This window comes from Stenella coeruleoalba (assembly GCF_951394435.1).
Source record: "Stenella coeruleoalba genome assembly, chromosome: 15".
Taxonomy (NCBI): Eukaryota; Metazoa; Chordata; class Mammalia; order Artiodactyla; family Delphinidae; genus Stenella; species Stenella coeruleoalba.
Window position 1 is genome coordinate 15968156 of NC_137161.1, and position 17502 is coordinate 15985657.

A 17502-nucleotide genomic window follows, 5' to 3' on the forward strand; every position below is an offset into this window, starting at 1 on the left:
CAGGCTGCCTGTGGATAAAAATGTTAGGGATGGAGGCGGGAAATAATCTGGGATGGCCCAGATTAATGCCCTGGGCTGGGATCTCATTTCGGGGTAAGAACTTTTCTCACCCCTGGAGAATCTCACACTGGATTCAGCTATTGCTTCATCCTTACCTCTACTGGAATTCTCTCTGGTCTTGGGCAAGCGAAGGGGACATTCTTCTAGATAGCAGTAGTATTTGAGGCAGTATATCTCAGTGACTAACACTGCTGGCTTTGGATCCAGACAGCCTAGGTTCATGGCTTACTAGCTGTGTGACCGTGAGCAAGTTACTTAACCTTTCTGTGCCTTGGTTTCTCATCTATAAAATAGGGCTGCCTCGTGGCACTTTTTTGAGGATTCAGTGAATTAATACACTTAACACAAAGCCTGAGTAAGCAATCAATAAATGTTAGTTATAATAATAGCTAAAAATAATGACAACAACAATAGCAGTTAACATTTATTTAGCACATACTAGGTGCCAGGCACTAAATATTGTAAAGGTATGATCTTATATAAGTTTTGCTCCAGTTTTATGGATTAGGTATCAGGATCTCCATTCAACAGACGAGGAAGTGGAAACTCAGAGAGGTTAAGTACCTCACCCAAGTTCCCACAGCTAGTTCCAGTGGCAACTGGATTCCAATGCCAGGTCTCTGATTCTTATCCCAGTATTCTTTTCACCCAGTAAAGTTGCTTTTAAGAACAACCTGTGCTGTTCTTATCAGAACAGCACAGGGAATATAGCCAATATTTTATAATAACTATAAATGGAGTATAACCTTTATAAATTGTGAATCACTATATTGTACACCTGTAACTTATATAATATTGTACATCAGATGTAATTTAAAAAGAGAGAGAGATTAAAAAAAAGAAGAAACTGTGGGGCAGGAGCCTGGTGCTTGAGCAAGGAGGCTGAGAAAGTTGGAAGGCCCTTAGAGATCTTCAGGGTCACCCCTTCATTTGCCAGTTGAGAAAGAGGTTCAGAGTGGGTGAGTGACTTGTCCAAGGTCACACAGCAACTGGCAGACTCAGAACTGCAACCCAGGTCTATGTCACTCCAAATACAAACAAGGGAGTGAAGGAGCTGGAGGGAGGGGTACACATGTGAAAAATAATAGTGGTGATCCAGACTCTTCAAAGCTCTTCAGGACTTCTCTGGTGGGGCAGTGGTTAAGAATCCGCCTGCCAATGCAGGGGACACGGGTTCGAGCCCTGGTCCAGGAAGACCCCACATGCCGCGGCACAACTAAGCCCGTGCTCCACAACTACTGAGCCTGTGTTCTAGAGCCCGCGAGCCACAACTACTGAGCCCGCGTGCCACAACTACTGAAGCCTGCGTGCCTAGAGCCCGTGCTCCGCAACAAGAGAAGCCACCGCAATGAGAAGCCCGCACACCGCAACAAAGAGTAGACCCCACTCGCCGCAACTAGAGAAAGTCCGCGAGCAGCAACGAAGACCCAATGCAGCCCAAAATAAATAAATGTATTAAAAAAAACCCAAAAAACAAAAAAACAAAACTCTTCAGTCAAATGCTCCAGACCCTTCCAAAACATAATGGAGGAGGAAATCAGTAGAGACTCAAAAGATATACATTTTTTATATATGGGCAAATTTTTTTATGGACTTGACTGTTTAGAGATGCACACTTGGGTGATAAAAGTAAAAAGAGACACTGAAATACTATAAAAGTCAAGCTGTGATTGGGGTGGAATATTTAAGGGGCTTCTATTTCTTGATCTAACTGGTGGTTACAAGTGGTTTGCCTTATTGGGTCCCACGTTTGTTTTATGTGACTTTCTGTATTTATGTTTTATTTTGCAATAAGAAGGCTTTTAAAAAAATAACAGCTGTGGTAATTTATACCGTCGTACCTTCCATCTGTTACCACCATAACCCTGCATGAGGATTTTAATCTTCTTTCAACAGTTAAGGATGTGAGGTTCAAAAAAGGAGGCAACTTCCTCACAGTCACCCAGCAAATAACTCTTGGAGCCAGCCCTGTGGTTGGTGTGTCTCTGCAGCACTACAGTGGCTGGGCTGCGGGTGGTGAGTGGTTCCTGATCCAGCAATGGGGAGTTGGAGAGATCTCACAACAGATTCAGAGACACCGACTCCTCGGAAAATAAATAAAGCACACCCAGAAGCACTTTTGAGCTCCCAGGTCTGACTCCTGCTCTCTCTGCATCCAATAAGCCATGTCACCTCTTTGGCAGGTTACCCAGAGGGAGGCAGGATGGTCTAGTAGTGGGCAAGGACCAGAGCTGTGTCATTGGACTGGTGACCCTGCTCTGGGTGACCCAAGGCAAGTCGTGAGCTCTCCCTGAGCCTCAGTTTCCTCATCTGTATAGTGGGAACAATAAACAGGCACTACATTATGTGGCTATTATGATAAATTCAGTGAGATACGGGAAGTGTCAGCACACAAAGCAAGTTTGTTTAGTGTTAGCTACTAACCTCCCCAAGCAAACACTGTGTGACTCTATTGACAAGATACTCAGGAACAGGCAAAACTAATTTACATGGTGAAAGTCAGAGCAGTGGCTACTTTGAGGGGTGCTGACTGAGGGAGGGGCATGAGGAAGTTCTAACTGAGGGTGCTCTATCTTTTACATTTTGATCCAAGTGGTGATTACATGGGTGCATGTGTATAAAAATTCATCTAGCTGTACACTTAAGATTTGGGCACTTTAAGTTATACCTTAATAAAAATTTAGAGGTATAGATGGTTTTAAAAGTCTTAGTTTAATTTAAAAGAGTTCTTTCAACAAGTATCAAATTAAAGTCTTACATAAGAAAAAACACACACACCAACAGAAATATCCCATTTTTTGTCTCCCTGACACACACTTTCTACCCAATACACATAAATATTATACCCAATACACCCACTAAAACCCCCAACACTGTACACACATTGCCAAAGACCCCAACGTCAACACAAACAGAAGTCACAGCCCAATAGAGCAGACATGCCTGCACTCCCACTCAACCCACAGCACCTCCATCTGTAAATATAGATGCTGTTCCACTCTGGGTGCGTGGAAACACACCTTACATGCAAACACACAGAGGCACACACAAACCAAACCCATAAACCGAATTGACTTGGGCAGATTCGTGAGTCTTGGCCCACCACTTCCTCACCATAGGACCTAGGGCACGTCATGTACTTTCTCTGAGCCTCAGTTTCCTGATCTGTGAAATGAGCCCAATAAGATCTTCTCACATGAAATGAAATAAAATAAAAAAGAAGACCATGAGCAGACAAGCTTATTGAGGGAAGGAGCTGTGTGACTGGTCTCTGTATCCTCGATGACTCACATCATGTCATTATTAGTAAACTTGCATGTGTTGTCAATTCTCACCAGATTAATCTTAGATTTGATACAATCCCAATGAAAATTCCAGCCTAGTTTTCAGAGGAAATTGGCAAGCTGATTCTAACCTTCATGTGGGAGAGCCATGGCCCAAGAATTTTCAAGATACTCCGTTAGTCATAGTATTAGTAATATGTGATGATTAAGCAGAAAACAGAACAATGGGGGGAGGGTGAAGTTGGAACATAAGGGAGAGCCAAGAGGGACGGCAGTACACGGAGAGGGGACAGCATGGGCAAAGGCTCTGAGGCTGGAGGGCATTTGGTTCATTTGCAGAACTGAGAAAAGACAGATTAGGGAAGACTAGAAGGGACAGAAGTGTAAGAGGTGGTCCAGAGATGGGAGCAGAGGTGAGCAGAGACCGTTTTTGCAGCCTGGAGGCCTTGAACGCCACACCAGCTGCAGAGCTGGTGAGGACCTCAGATTCTCCTTTGCTTTGCCCTGTGCCCAGTCCTGTTGCCCTACTGGGGGTAGGGGATGGCAGATGGGAGGGAGCAGGGAAAGTAGACCATGGCTTAACACTTCAGGGAGATGAAAGTGCCTCACCCCAGGGTGACCTCCTAGGAGCTGGTTTCCCATGGACCCCCAGAACCCCAAAACCAGAGGGATGTTCCTGAGGGGTCCCTCTCTGTCCTCTGCCCCCCAGTAAGCATTCTGACTCAGGGAGCCCCTCATCCTCCTGGGTGTCAGAGAGGACTAGCCCCCTTCCAAAAAGGCCAGGTGAAGGGGAGTACCTGGACGGTGGGGCTGATCCGGTGCGCTCAACCCCGAGGGGGCGCCCGGTGCTCCTGTGCCCTGGCCCAGCCATCCTGGCCCAAGGCCGCCAGGGGTCAAGGCCGTACCCTCCGGGGCCGGCGGCCGGAGGACTGGGAAATCCACCTCTCCGTCCAGCCCGGACAGCTGCAAGACCAGGTGTGGCCACGGAATTTGCTGTGTCGCCGGTCTGCGCAGCTGGAGCGGAAAAGCCTCAGCGTCAGCGCCCCATCTTCGCCACCATTCAGGCCCCGCATTCCTGCGCCGGGCGCCAAGTGGGGGCCGGCGGCCACATCCAGAAGCCCGACCCGAAGAATTCGACAGGGCGGGGGCGGCTAGGGACCCGTGGACCCTCTGGGACTCCTCACTGCTCGGAGGCATGAGAACTGAGCCAGACGTCCCATCTGTTCAGTGGGGATGGTGACACTATAGGCCTTGTCTATTTCATAAGCTATGAGCCGCCAAAGATTAGCATCTTTATTCTAGAGGTGATCATCTATTGTGTGTCTACTGTGTGCCTGATACCCGGCAAATAATGTCTCCCTTACTTGTCTGGGCAACAAAGCTGGCCGGGTACCATTCTCGTTTTTCAGGGGAGAGAGAAATGACTAGTTATACAGGTAATAAACTCTGGGTTTAGATTTGAACCCATATCTGTCTGACCGTATTCTTCCCTAACATACTACGTGGCCTCTACACCCTGTCAACCGTAAACTTTGCAGAGCGTTGTGACTAGGTGGCCGTTATTTCAGCAGGCAGGTGAGGTCGGACCTGGGAGGCAGTGTGGGCCAGTGGTTAAGGTTTTTGCCCCTGGGGTACACTGACCCTAGTCTGAATCCCAGCTCTGCTGGATTGCTAGCTGTGTGACCTTGGCTAAGTTTCTTAGCCTCTCTGTGCCTCAGCGTTTTCATCTGTAGACTGGAGTTGATCACAGTACCTACCTGTGTGGTTGTTGTGAGAAGCAAGAGAGTCAAGTACAGTAAAGCACTTAGCACAGTGCCTGGCACCTGGTGAAGGCTCAGTATATGTTATGTATATGTTATAAATCAATGTTACTTCCATAAAAAAACAAAAACAAAAAAAACAACTAGCTAAATGTTTAAACTAGAAAAATAGAAAATTCATGTTTAACTCTGGTTTAAGAATAGGGGCATTAAATTACTATGTAGGTGCATCTGGATTCTGTGCTATGCTTTGGTGAGAAAGACTGCAAAAACAAAAACAACTTGTTCTTCCCAGAACCTAGGCATTTTATTCACAGTTTGGTGTTCCTTTTTTTAAAAAAAAATACCATTTCTTAAATTGTGAAATATAACAAATGTACAAGATTTATAAAATACAAATTATAGTTTAAGGAATTTTTTTTTTTTTTTTTTTTTTTTTTTTTTTTTTTTGCGGTACGCGGGCCTCTCACCGCTGTGGCCTCTCCCGTTGCGCAGCACAGGCTCCGGACGCGCAGGCTCAGTGGCCATGGCTCACGGGCCCAGCCGCTCCGCGGCATGTGAGCTCCTCCCGGAACCGGGGCACGAACCCGTGTCCCCTGCATCGGCAGGCGGACTCTCAACCACTGCGCCACCAGGGAAGCCCCTAATGAATATTTTTAAAACAAACATCTGTGTGACTATCCCCAGGTAAAGAACACTGCCTACACCTGCAAAACCCTCTGATCCCATGCCCTCTAACCCTATCAAATGTTAGGGTTAGAGTTACCCTCTGTCCTACAGGTAACTGCTGTACTGACACTGGGGTATTCACTTCCTTGCTTTTTTCTTCTTCTAACTTTACCAATGCTCGTTCGGGAAAAAAAAAAAAAAAAAGCCAGCCCCCTCCTTCCAAGCCTCAGCCCTGTGACTGCTTCAGAGAGGAGGGTCTGGGGTTTGTAGCACTCAGTGGCCAGAGGAGAAAGCAGGAAGGTACTCAGGGTCCCTGGCCCCTCCTGCCACTCGCCCTGGGGCCTGAAGATGAGCAAAGCCAAATCCCTGCCCTGCTGCACCAGCCCTTCTGACCCTGTACCCAAATGGGCCCAGAGGATGCGCAGCCTGGGCTTGTGTGTGTTGGGGGCACAGCCAGTGGATATAACCCCCTCCCAGTTTGGCAGTCAGGCAGCCTGGCCTCTGGCAGCTGCTGGCTTTGCTCAGCTGCCTCACCCTAGGGAGTGGCTAGCCATCCCCTCCGGCCGGCAAGAGAGGTGGCCAGAGGTTCAGAATGGGGGAGGCATTGCAGAGGGGAGCTCAGAGAGAAGGAATTTGTGCTGGGGATGAATACTTCTGCTCTCTGGCTAGGAAATATGGCCAAAGAGGGCTGCCTGCTGGGAGGATTATTGGGCTGCGATGGCCCTTCCCGCCAAAGTGGGAATGAATTATTTCATGCACACCAGCCAAGAAAAAAGCACCTGCTGGTTGCCTTTCCTGGAATGACTGCTTCCCACAGTTCCTCTGGCCACCCTCTAGCCAGTCCTTCCAATCTCAGCTTAGACAGAAATCATCTCTTCCTCGAACTCTTCTCTGACCCTTCCCTGATCCTATGGGGTCCTCTTCTCATGGCCCCATACATCCTCTCCTTAACCCGTTATCGTTCTACCGCGGCATCTTGCAAGGCCTTATGGAACAGAAACACCTTTCACAGCGATTTAAAATCTTGGGAACCCCTTACTAGTAAAAAAAAATTTTTTTAATTCCATAATTATTATTTTCTGCTGTTTCTCTTCTGTTTATAAGGAAGCAATTTAAATTTTAAAATCATATTCTTTCATCAGCATATTAATAATTATTCTTTTTTTTTTTTTTTTTTTTTGCGGTACGCGGGGCCTCTCACTGTTGTGGCCTCTCCCGTCGCGGAGAACAGGCTCTGGACACGCAGGCTCAGCGGCCATGGCTCACGGGCCCAGCCACTCCGCAGCATGTAGGATCTTCCCGGACCGGGGCACGAACCCATGTCCCCTGCATCAGCAGGGGGACTCTCAAACACTGCGCCACCAGGGAAGCCCTATTCTTTAATTTATTTAACAAAATAAATATTTTTTGAGTGCTTAGTAGGTGCCAGATATGGTTCTAACGCTTGGGATGCCGTAGCGAACAAAACAGGCAATGTTCCCTACCCTCTAGAGCTGATATTCAAGTAAGGGAGACAGAAAATAAACAAATAAGTACATTATGTTTTTTTTTTTTTTTTAGTACATTATGTTTTTAAAAGAATCTTTGATGATACTCCTAATCCATAAAGACCTTCTGCTTTTTGCATTTAATCAAGTGATACAGGCCAATTGACCCTTAAAACAGACCAAGATCACTGTCAAAATAAAGATCTCTTTTCCAGTGGAAACACTCACATTTTTTTTGGTATTCTACCCTAGCAGAATTTTTTTTTTTAAACATCTTTATTGGAGTATAATTGCTTTACAGTGGTGTGTTAAGTTCTGCTGTATAACAAAGTGAATCAGCTATACATATACAAACATCCCCATATCTCCTCCCTCTTGTCTCTCCCTCCCACCCTCCCTGTCCCACTCCTCTAGGTGGTCACAAAGCACCGAGCTGATCTCCCTGTGCTATGCGGCTGCTTCCCACTAGCCATCTGTTTACATTTGGTAGTGTATATATGTCCATGCCACTCTCTCACTTTGTCCCAGCTTACCCTTCCCCCTCCCTGTGTCCTCCAGTCCATTCTCTATGTCTGCATCTTTATTCCTGTCCTGCCCCTAGGTTCTTCAGAACCATTGTTTTTCTTTTTTTTTTTTTAGATTCTATGTGTTAACATACGGTATTTGTTTTTCTCTTTCTGCCTTACTTCACTCTGTATGACAGTCTCTAGGTCCATCCACCTCACTACAAATAATTCAATTTCGTTTCTTTTTATGGCTGAGTAATATTCCATTGTATATATGTGCCACATCTTCTTCATACATTCGTCTGTCGATGGACACTTAGGTTGCTTCCATGTCCTGGCTATTGTAAATAGAGCTGCAATGAACATTGTGGTACATGACTCTTTTTGAATTATGGTTTTCTCAGGGTATATGGCCAGTAGTGGGATTGTACCCCAGCAGAATTTAATCTTACGAATCAGTGGTAATATGGTTATAAAGAAGAAAAATTCTTTACAAGAAGGCAGTCAAAGCTTACATTTCCTTTTATTTAATCTTTAGTTTACATATATTCATATATTCATGTTCAACCTGGCCAAAGCCCAACTGTAGCCTCAGATGATTTCCAGGCAACCATTCACAAATTTAGTGAGTTTACATTTTTCAAAGAACTAAAACCACCATCAAAATAAAAAGACAAGTGATTTTCAAAAAATTCAAAAAGCAGAGTGTTTATTTGTCCAAGAGAGACTCAGACTTCAAGATAAATTCTATAATCTCCAAACTGTTGCAACAAAAGTAACATACATGTGGAATTTGCTTATGAAATTACACTTAGCATTCAACAAGAAAATGCTACTTTTTTGTAGCAGACATATTTTTGCTTCTAGTTCTCCATTTCTGTAATAAACATGAAGCCATGTGCTTATAAAACCTGACCCTAAGAAACCTAAAATATAAAATTCTGAGCAAAGGTCATAATTATGATAATCTGATTTAAAATTTTTAAACCTTATGAGATGGATCTGTAGAGATTTAGTTGACAGTGCTTCACAGTATCAAACTTTTCTTTTTATGAATAACTGCAAACTGACTTCTTTTGGATGAATCTGACTCACCCATATTTCAAACTAACATTTTAAATTTCCATGTCTAATTCTGTTGTTCCCCCTTCATTTACTCCTGGAGATATTTTCTTTAACAAGAAATTCATCTCCTCCTTGGTTATTCAGTGGTTCAGTTCCCATAGGAGTGGCAGGAAAAATGCTTGATTCTTTCCCTTTATTTACTAGTTGTCAAAATGATGAGTTGATTTCTCCAAAGGTATCCATTAGTTTAAGTACATTATGAACGTCTGGATTTAAACATATGTGTGTATTTCCATGCATTGCAGTTAATACTCTTATTGAGGCTCAAACTGTCCCACCTTTGGCCTGTGAGCCTTTCTGATTGGCTTCTGTGTCCTCCTGAAATGACCTTAGCAGTGTTTGATAGCTTATGGTTTCCTTGCTTTCCGGTTTGACAAGATGGCCCGGCCTCATCTTGCCTCAAGCCTGAAAAATGGTGTCTGTGTGTGTGTGGTTTTTTTTTTTTTTTCTTTTCTTTTTGGCCGCACGGCTTGTGGGATGCCAGTTCCCCAACCAGGGGTTGAAGCCAGGCCATGGGAATTAAAGCCCGGAATCCTAACCACTAGGCCACCAGGGAAATCCCCAAAATGGTGTTTATAAACAGCAATAAATCTATGGGTATTAAGGGAACTCATCTATCCAAAACACTGGAGGTCTTAACATCTAGCCCAATGCTTGGTGCATAGCAAATTGTTAATAAGTGTTGGTTGGCTAAATAAATTAATGATGATCACCTTCACTAGATTTTAAGTTGCTGGAAGTGAGAGGCCATATAATTCGAACAAGTATTTGTTGAATAAATAAGTGAAGGAATGAAACCCAACAAATTAGGCGATTCCACTGAAGTCTCAGGCAGGGCAGAGCCCTGATATTCGTAGTCTTCTATCACCCCCTGGTGGGGAAGGGCAGGTCATGGTTCTCCAATGCCTTCAAATCTAGCGAAGTATTTTTCAAACTACAGATCCCCACCCACTAGTGAGTTGTAAAATCAATTCAATGGGTCATGACCAGCATGTTTAAAAAATTGAATTTATAATTGAATAGAAAATATTAGAGTGCCTCACACATAGTAGAGGCAAACTCTGTCATGAACTGTCATAAAGCTATATTTATAGCTATACCTATATATTTATTAGCATATATATTCACTTATGAATGAATATATATATTTTTATATATATACAATATATATATTTATATACCTATATATATTTATATGTGTACTGGATCACAACCAGTGATTTGTTGATAAATGTTTAACAACTATCTCTCTAGGGGAAAATGTATAAGTATGTATGTACATAAGTGTATTATAAATTTCTCTTTTTTTTTCTTTTCTTTCTTTTTTTTTTTGGCTGCATTGTGCGGCATGCAGGATCCTAGTTCCCCCACCAGGGATCGAACCCATGCCCCCTGCATTGGGAGAGCAGAGTCTTAACCACTGGATTGCCAGAGACGTCCCCAAATTTTATTTATTTACTATTTATTTGACCACACCGCAGATCTTATTTCCCCGAGCAGGGATCGAACCTGTGCCCCCTGCAGTGGAAGCGTGGAGTCCTAACCACAGGACCATCAGGGATTCCCCAACTTTCTCTTAATATAAAGAATGTGTAGCCATAATTTTAAAATAATAAAATATACAAATTCTCTTTACTGTAAATTCCATATAGCGAACTGATTCTCCCAGAATGCTTTCATTGATGTTTGCTGGACTCTTGTATCCATCGCCAACCTATAGTTTCAGTTCAACCATGTTTGACAAATGGAGCTGCATACCAGTCTAGACAGTTGACAAACCAAATAAAGCCCTGATTTATAGCACCTGCCATTTCCCTTAGTGTAAATACTCCTACCAGGGCTGGTTTCAAGCTACAAATATGACACCAATGAACACACAGCTGGGAAAAGTTGCACGGTAACATACTATACAATAGATGTAAGCAACCTCAGGGGCATAGGTAATAGTGAAACAGAGTAAAATAATTTGCAAATGATGGGTTTTGAATATTAATTGTGCATTTAATTGTTCATTTATATAATGTGATTTTTAATACTGGCTTTAACGATCAGCTGGCAGAAGTCCGGAAAATTTAACAATCTGTTCTCGCCATCCATATGAGTTCGCTCCAGCACACAGCTGGACCCACAACATGAATATGTATTTCTTCACATGGGTTGAAGTTTTTAAAAAAGAAAAGAAAACTTCAGAGACCTACAAAATTTCAGGTCTGGGTGTAGCTCAGTCTTCAAAAATCTCCAGGGATTAAGCTGTAGAGTTTCAAATAGAACAAACCCGTTTCCTTTCTAGAGAAATACAAATCCTGAAACATACAGGAGGTATGTTTTAGCTGGTTCCTCTGGGTGATGTCTAGAGTTTCTGTCACCTAGCGCCCTTTCCCCTTTTCTTGGGGGTGGGGGATTAGCATCTAGCATTTCGTCAAGGGGGACCACTTAGCTAATAATGTCCAGTGTATCTCCCTGTTCTTTATTTTATTTATTTATTTATTTATAAATTTATACATTTATTTATTTAGGCTGCATTGTGTCTTTGTTGCTGTGTGCAGGCTTTCTCCAGTTGCGGCGAGCGGGGGCTACTTTTCATTGAGGTGTGCAGTCTTCTCATTGTGGTGGCTTCTCTTGTTGTGGAGCACGGGCTCTAGGCGCGTGGGCTTCAGTAGTTGTGGCATGCGGGCTTAGTAGTTTTGGCTTGCGGGCTCTAGAGCGCAGGCTCAGTAGTTGTGGTGCACGGACTTAGTTGCTCCGCAGCATGTGGCATCTTCCCGGACCAGGGATTGAACCCATGTCCCCTGCATTGGCAGGCGGATTCTTAACCACTGCACAACCTGGGAAGTCCTACCTCCCTCTTCTTAACCATTATGCAGCTTGCTATGGAAAGTAACAATAATTCAGCACCTGACAATCTTCAGGAGATACAGACGGTTTCAGATACTATTTATAAGCTGCCTTCACAATTAACATCTTGCCAGCTGTGTGGTTTTTATCTCCAATCATGAAAAGGCAAATTAGTATAATCACCAGTACCTTTGCTTTTTTCAACCTAGCTTTTTGAAGACCCAGAGACGTCTTGCTACATAAAAACTATGATCAGAGAAATGCAATTTACCGATCACCTTGAGACAGTTTTAAGGCATTAATACTTTTACTCCTATTAGTTTATTGATTCCCTGCATGAGAGATTTTAAACATCATTGTATTATACGTGTAAATCAGGCCAGTGTTTCCCAAAGTGCAGTAGCTATCCTTGGTTTAGGGACACGAGATTATTTTAGGCAGTTAGAGATGATGCATATTTCAATAGAAATTTTTTTTTGTAATAGAAAAAACATAACTGGCACACAGAATCTATTATTCCATGGATATTTCTGCTTGGGAGGCTATTGAATAAGTATCTCAGTTTTAAATGTGTGTTGTTTAAAGAAAAATGTTAAGGAATAATAGTATTGGTGGTATACGGACATAGCAAAAACAGTTAAGGTGGACGTAATGTGTTGAATGGTGACACCCCCCCCCCAAAAAAAGATATGTCAAAGTCTTGATCCCTGGTACTTAGGAATGTGACCTTATTTGGAAATAGGGTCGTTGCACATATAATTAAGGATCTCAAGATGAGATTATCCTGATTTAGAGTGGACCCTAATCCAATAACTAGTGTCCTTATAAGGGACAGAAGGAGAGAGGACACACAGAGACACAGAAGGGAGAAGCCCACATGAAGACGGAGGCAAAGATTGCAGTGATGCAGCCACGAGCCAAGGAATGCCAAGACTGCCAGCAGTCACAGAAGCTAGGAGAGAGCTACGGAAAGGGTCCTCCCTCAGAGCCTCCAGAAGGAACCAATCCTGTCAGCAGCTTCATTTCAGACTCTGGTCTCCAGAACTGTCAGAGAATAAATTTCTGTTCGTTTAAGCCAACATAGTTGTGGTAATTTGTTATGGCAGCACTAGGAAACTAATACAGTGGCAAAGAAATGCCGCAAGGTTGGGAAACAATTAGACACCCAGCCATGACAGGGGATGAGTGGGTTTAACTCTGTGATAAACGAGTGACTGAGTCATCAACGCCCTCATCTGATGGCCGTTAACCCCCAGCGTCCAGCATTTTCTCTCAATACCAATCACAGTTGTTTTAAAAGTGAAAATAAAGCTAATAATTTAAAATGCAAATCTAATGGTTATTTTATGCATTTATTTTCTCATGTCCGTATGTCTGGACCACCATAATGAACCTCGAGTTCATAAACTAACTCGGGAAAGGTTGATCTCCTCTTGGCTCCCCATGTTACAGATGAGAAAACTAAGGCTCAGATGGAGGAAGCATCTCCAAGAGAGACTAAATGATGCTGGGACCACTGCTCCAATTCCTACAACTCTACGTTTATTCTTCCCCACCTCCAGCAAATATTTCCACAAGCGCTTTTTCCTCCGATCAGAGCAAGGCACAGAGGATGTGTGCCTTTCCTTACCGGGAGCATGTTACCCTGGCGGCGGGATTTCGAGAAGGCAAGGAGGCAAGCGAGGATTTTGGAAACAGGAGCGCTGCAGGGGCCGCCGGTGGCCAGGAGGGGGAGCGCGCGGGCTCCGGAGCGCTCACGCTCCTCGGGGGCGGGGTCTGCGAGCGGCGCGCGTGCGCTCAAAGGGAGGCGGTGGCGCCGGCCAAGACGAAGGGCCAGACGGTGGCCGAGAGGGCACGGGGAGGCTGACGGAGGCCGACAGGTCGGGCATGGAGCACCTGGAGCGCTGCGCGTGGGCCCTCAGGGGGACGCTGGTGCGGGCGGCCGTACGGCGCTACCTGCCCTGGGCCCTGGTGGCCTCCATGCTGGCGGGCTCCCTCCTCAAGGAGCTTTCCCCTCTGCCCGAGAGCTATCTCAGCAACAAGCGCAACGTCTTCAACGTGTGAGTGCGCCCCGGGTCCTCTCCTGTCCCTGCCGTAGCTGTCGCCTTGCCCAGAGAGCCGGGGGTTAGCTGCCCTGATGGACGAGTCATTGGAAGGGGAGATCCTTCTCCCCTTCGTGATAGCAGCGTCTGCACGCGTGTCGCGATGGAGGGACCCCGGAATAGCTAGTGTCACTAGCAAGTCACGTTTGCACACCCAAACCAGACAGTTTGAGCTTGACTGGGCAGGGTGGTGTGTGTGTCTGTGTGTGTGTAGGGGTGGGGGGTGGGAAGGGGGGTGAACCGGCCTGTGTCGCTGCTCCCCCTGCCTCCCTTTGTGGGGTTAGGAGTTGGCCCCTGCCCTGGGGGAGATGCCACCTCCCTCCTGCCTGCCAATGTCAGACCCTGCGCCTCCGCCCTAAATCTGATACCCCCCAGCTGCTGACAGAATCCCATCACACCTGGGTGGGGCAAGCAGACCTGCCTTCTTTCGCCAGCACACCCCGCCCCCCACCTTTGAGAGCCTGTCCTAGCCCATGCCAACCCCCGTTCCAAGACAGTCGCCCCGGAGTGGAACCCTCCAGTCCGTGACCTTACCCCTGGATCTGCTTGGATTTTCTCAGTAACTCAAAGTTCATGGCAGTGGCCTAGGAACACCATCCCAGCCGGGCCCTTTGAGACTTCTCCTTAAGTCCACCCACCCCCTCCTTTTTTTTTTTTTTTATTTTTAAATCTCTTGGATTTTAAGTTTATCGACGCAAACACCGTTGCAATAGTAAAGGGAAACTCTGAAAGATAAAACTCCTCCCCTGACGTGAGCTTCGACTCTCCTTGGGAGGTGCAGTGTCTGCAGCATCTCCCAAAAGTCAGTCCAACTTTGGTTATCTACTTAAAACCCTGGTTTCTCTCTCCAGCAGTTTCATCAAATACCTGACAGGTCTTGGCTGTGGCCAGATCCTTGCATATCAGCCCCAGGGAAGATTTTAGCGACAGGCCCTTGGGTAGTGTCTGAAGAACCTTTGGAACCCAGGAAGAGTCCTTCTGTCCTTTGTGCACCTTCCTTCCTCACCCACCCGTGGAGGCTGGGCTGAGAACAGGTTATGAGAGTGGTCATGGCCCCAAGCCTCTTGCATGTGTGTTTACCTCACCTGGTCCCCAGCTCAGCCACCTTTGATGAAGGCAGGGGAGGCAGACAAGACAGCTGCTGCTTGATCTGGCCTGGGTGAGCTGGGAGCCGAAGAGCCTGGCAGACAAGTCCCTGTCTTTTGCGAGTTGCCGTGGATTCTGGTGTTTTGCTCCACACCTCTATGCTAGTTAATTATTGAAAGGGAACTAGTGAATCATTGGCTCTGGATTTAAAAATCGTTGGGTCCCCTCAGTTCTATTTAACAGTTGAGGAAACGGAGGCCTGGAGGTGTGGTAATACGTCGGAGTCAGGATTTGAACCTGGGTCTTCTGGCATGAAGTCATGCTCTGTCTGATCATTTCTACCACGTAGGAAAAAGCCTTGGTGTAGAAAAAGCCTGGGCTTTGGGGTTGGCCAAACCTTGGTTTAACCTGGGCTTGCTGGTCATGTGAGTGTGATCCTGGCAAGTTACTGAACTATTCTTTACCTATAATATGGGGCTAGTGACACCTTCCCCCCGAGGTAACTGTGAGTATTCTGTGGGAAAGTGGATGTATGTGAAAGCTCTGTAATTACTTTCCTCAGCAAATAGCGTAGTGCTTAAGATCACAGAACCTGGGTTTAAATCCCGGCTCCACCACTGATGACCTCTGCTTTGGGCACGATGCTTCTCTGTGCCTCTGTTTTCTTCTCTGTAAAATAGGGATGATAGCAGTACCTACCTCCTAGAGTTGTGTAAGGATTCAATAGTTAATACACTTAAAGTACTTAGTGAGTGAAGTTGTGGTCTATAGCTTTTATCACCTATTTCTCCTTTTTCCCTCCCTCGAGAGTCCAGAGTCCTGAGTGGTGACATTGTTCCCTCTCTGCTATGTCCTCGTCTTCACTTCCACTTTCTTCCTCTGCCAGGTATTTTGTCAAAATGGCCTGGGCCTGGACCTTCTGTCTCCTCCTGCCTTTCATCACCCTCACCAACTACCACCTGATGGGCAAGGCCGGCCTGGTCCTGCGGCGGCTGAGCACACTGCTTGTGGGCACGGCCATCTGGTACGTGGGCACAGCCGTCTTCGCCAACATTGAGCACTACACAGGCAGCTGCTACCAGTCGCCAGCCCTGGAGGGGGTGAGAAAGGAGCACCAGAGTAAGCAGCAGTGCCACGGGGAAGGAGGCTTTTGGCATGGCTTTGACATCTCAGGCCACTCCTTCCTGCTCACCTTCTGTGTCCTTATGATTGTGGAGGAGATGGCTGTGCTGCACGAGCTGAGGACGGACCGAAGCCACTGGCTTCACGCGGCCATCACCACCCTGGGGGTCGCCCTGGGCCTCCTGACCTTCATCTGGGTGTGGATGTTTCTGTGCACGGCCGTTTACTTTCACAACTTGTCCCAGAAAGTGTTTGGCACCCTGTTCGGTCTGCTGGGCTGGTACGGGACGTACGGGTGTTGGTATCTGAAATCCTTCTCTCCAGGACTTCCTCCCCAGAGCTCTAGTTTGAATCTGAAGCAAGACGGTTACAAGAAATAAAAGAGAAGCAAAAGGGCTGACAGCAGGACAGTGGCTAATAGATTTTCCACTTATCTTTCTTAGTTATCGACTAAATTGTTGATCCTGCTTCCTGGAGGAAGCTTACCAGGCAGTGTGTGGGGTGGGGGTGGGGTGGAGTCTGGGGGGCGAGCAAGGTCAGGCCCCAGACTGTCCCTGGTGGCATCGCCCTGTGTCACAAGCACCGCCACTCCCAGTCAGGCACTTTGCGTTCCTGGCAAGACTTGACCTTAATCTGGAACATCCCTTTTGGCCGAAGAGGGCCAAGCTCTGGCTCAGCGAGAGGGCGGGATCGGGAAAGCCTCTGTTGTGTGGCTGAAGTGGGGCCGGGGCCTCAGGACTCTCTTCTGCTGCCATCAGATGCTCCCTGATTCTTCCTTGTCTTCTGTGTCAATAGCTATTGCTGTTATTTAACAGTAGCTCCCTCTGGTCAGTTTTACAGAAGCATTTATTTCCAGCAGGATTCTTTATGAAACAACCAACTGCCTGAAAGACACATTCTGGTTGTAGTATTTATTTCGTCCGCGGAATGTCAAATATTGCAAGTGGCTTCTGATTAGCTACCAAAACAGTTAAACTGGAGTGCCTCTGCGACAGAGTATTGGATGATTTTTAGGTAATGAACATTGATACTTTTCTGTCCATGTTGTCTATTATATATTGGTTTTCGGAGCAATAAGTTTACTTCCCCCCCCCATTGTGAGTGAATGCTTTATAGTTTTTGATAACAATCATGGCGTTTGTTCTTTGTTGACAGAACTCCAGAAAATGACTCACGACTCTGCACTTTGGCACATGTGTAGATTGCTTTGAGGGTTTTTTAGAACACTCTTGGCCTACGGTATTGAATTCAAGCACACGGGACTCTTCTCTGTTAAGAATAAAACCGGAGAGCAGACGTTTTCATAACCTGTTGAATTTTAAGCTGAGTCAGGGTAATTTTGCAAAATGCATATTGGCACTGAACCTCCCCTGACCACCCGTCAGTGGTGTAGACTGAGTGGTGCTTCAGAGTTGTGTGGTAATAAGCCTTGTGTTCATCGCTGTGGCCCAAGGCACTTTTACCCT

At 45.8% G+C, this 17502-nt stretch overlaps 1 protein-coding gene across 1 annotated transcript; it reads left to right on the top strand.

The window, feature by feature from the left end:
* Positions 1 to 13517: 13517 nt before the first annotated feature.
* Positions 13518 to 16535, top strand: FITM2 (fat storage inducing transmembrane protein 2). Its single transcript, XM_079945948.1, has 2 exons — positions 13518 to 13786; positions 15801 to 16535. Exons 1-2 carry the CDS (start codon positions 13614 to 13616, stop codon positions 16414 to 16416), a joined length of 789 nt encoding a protein of 262 aa, XP_079802074.1. The 5' UTR covers positions 13518 to 13613; the 3' UTR covers positions 16417 to 16535.
* Positions 16536 to 17502: the final 967 nt, after the last annotated feature.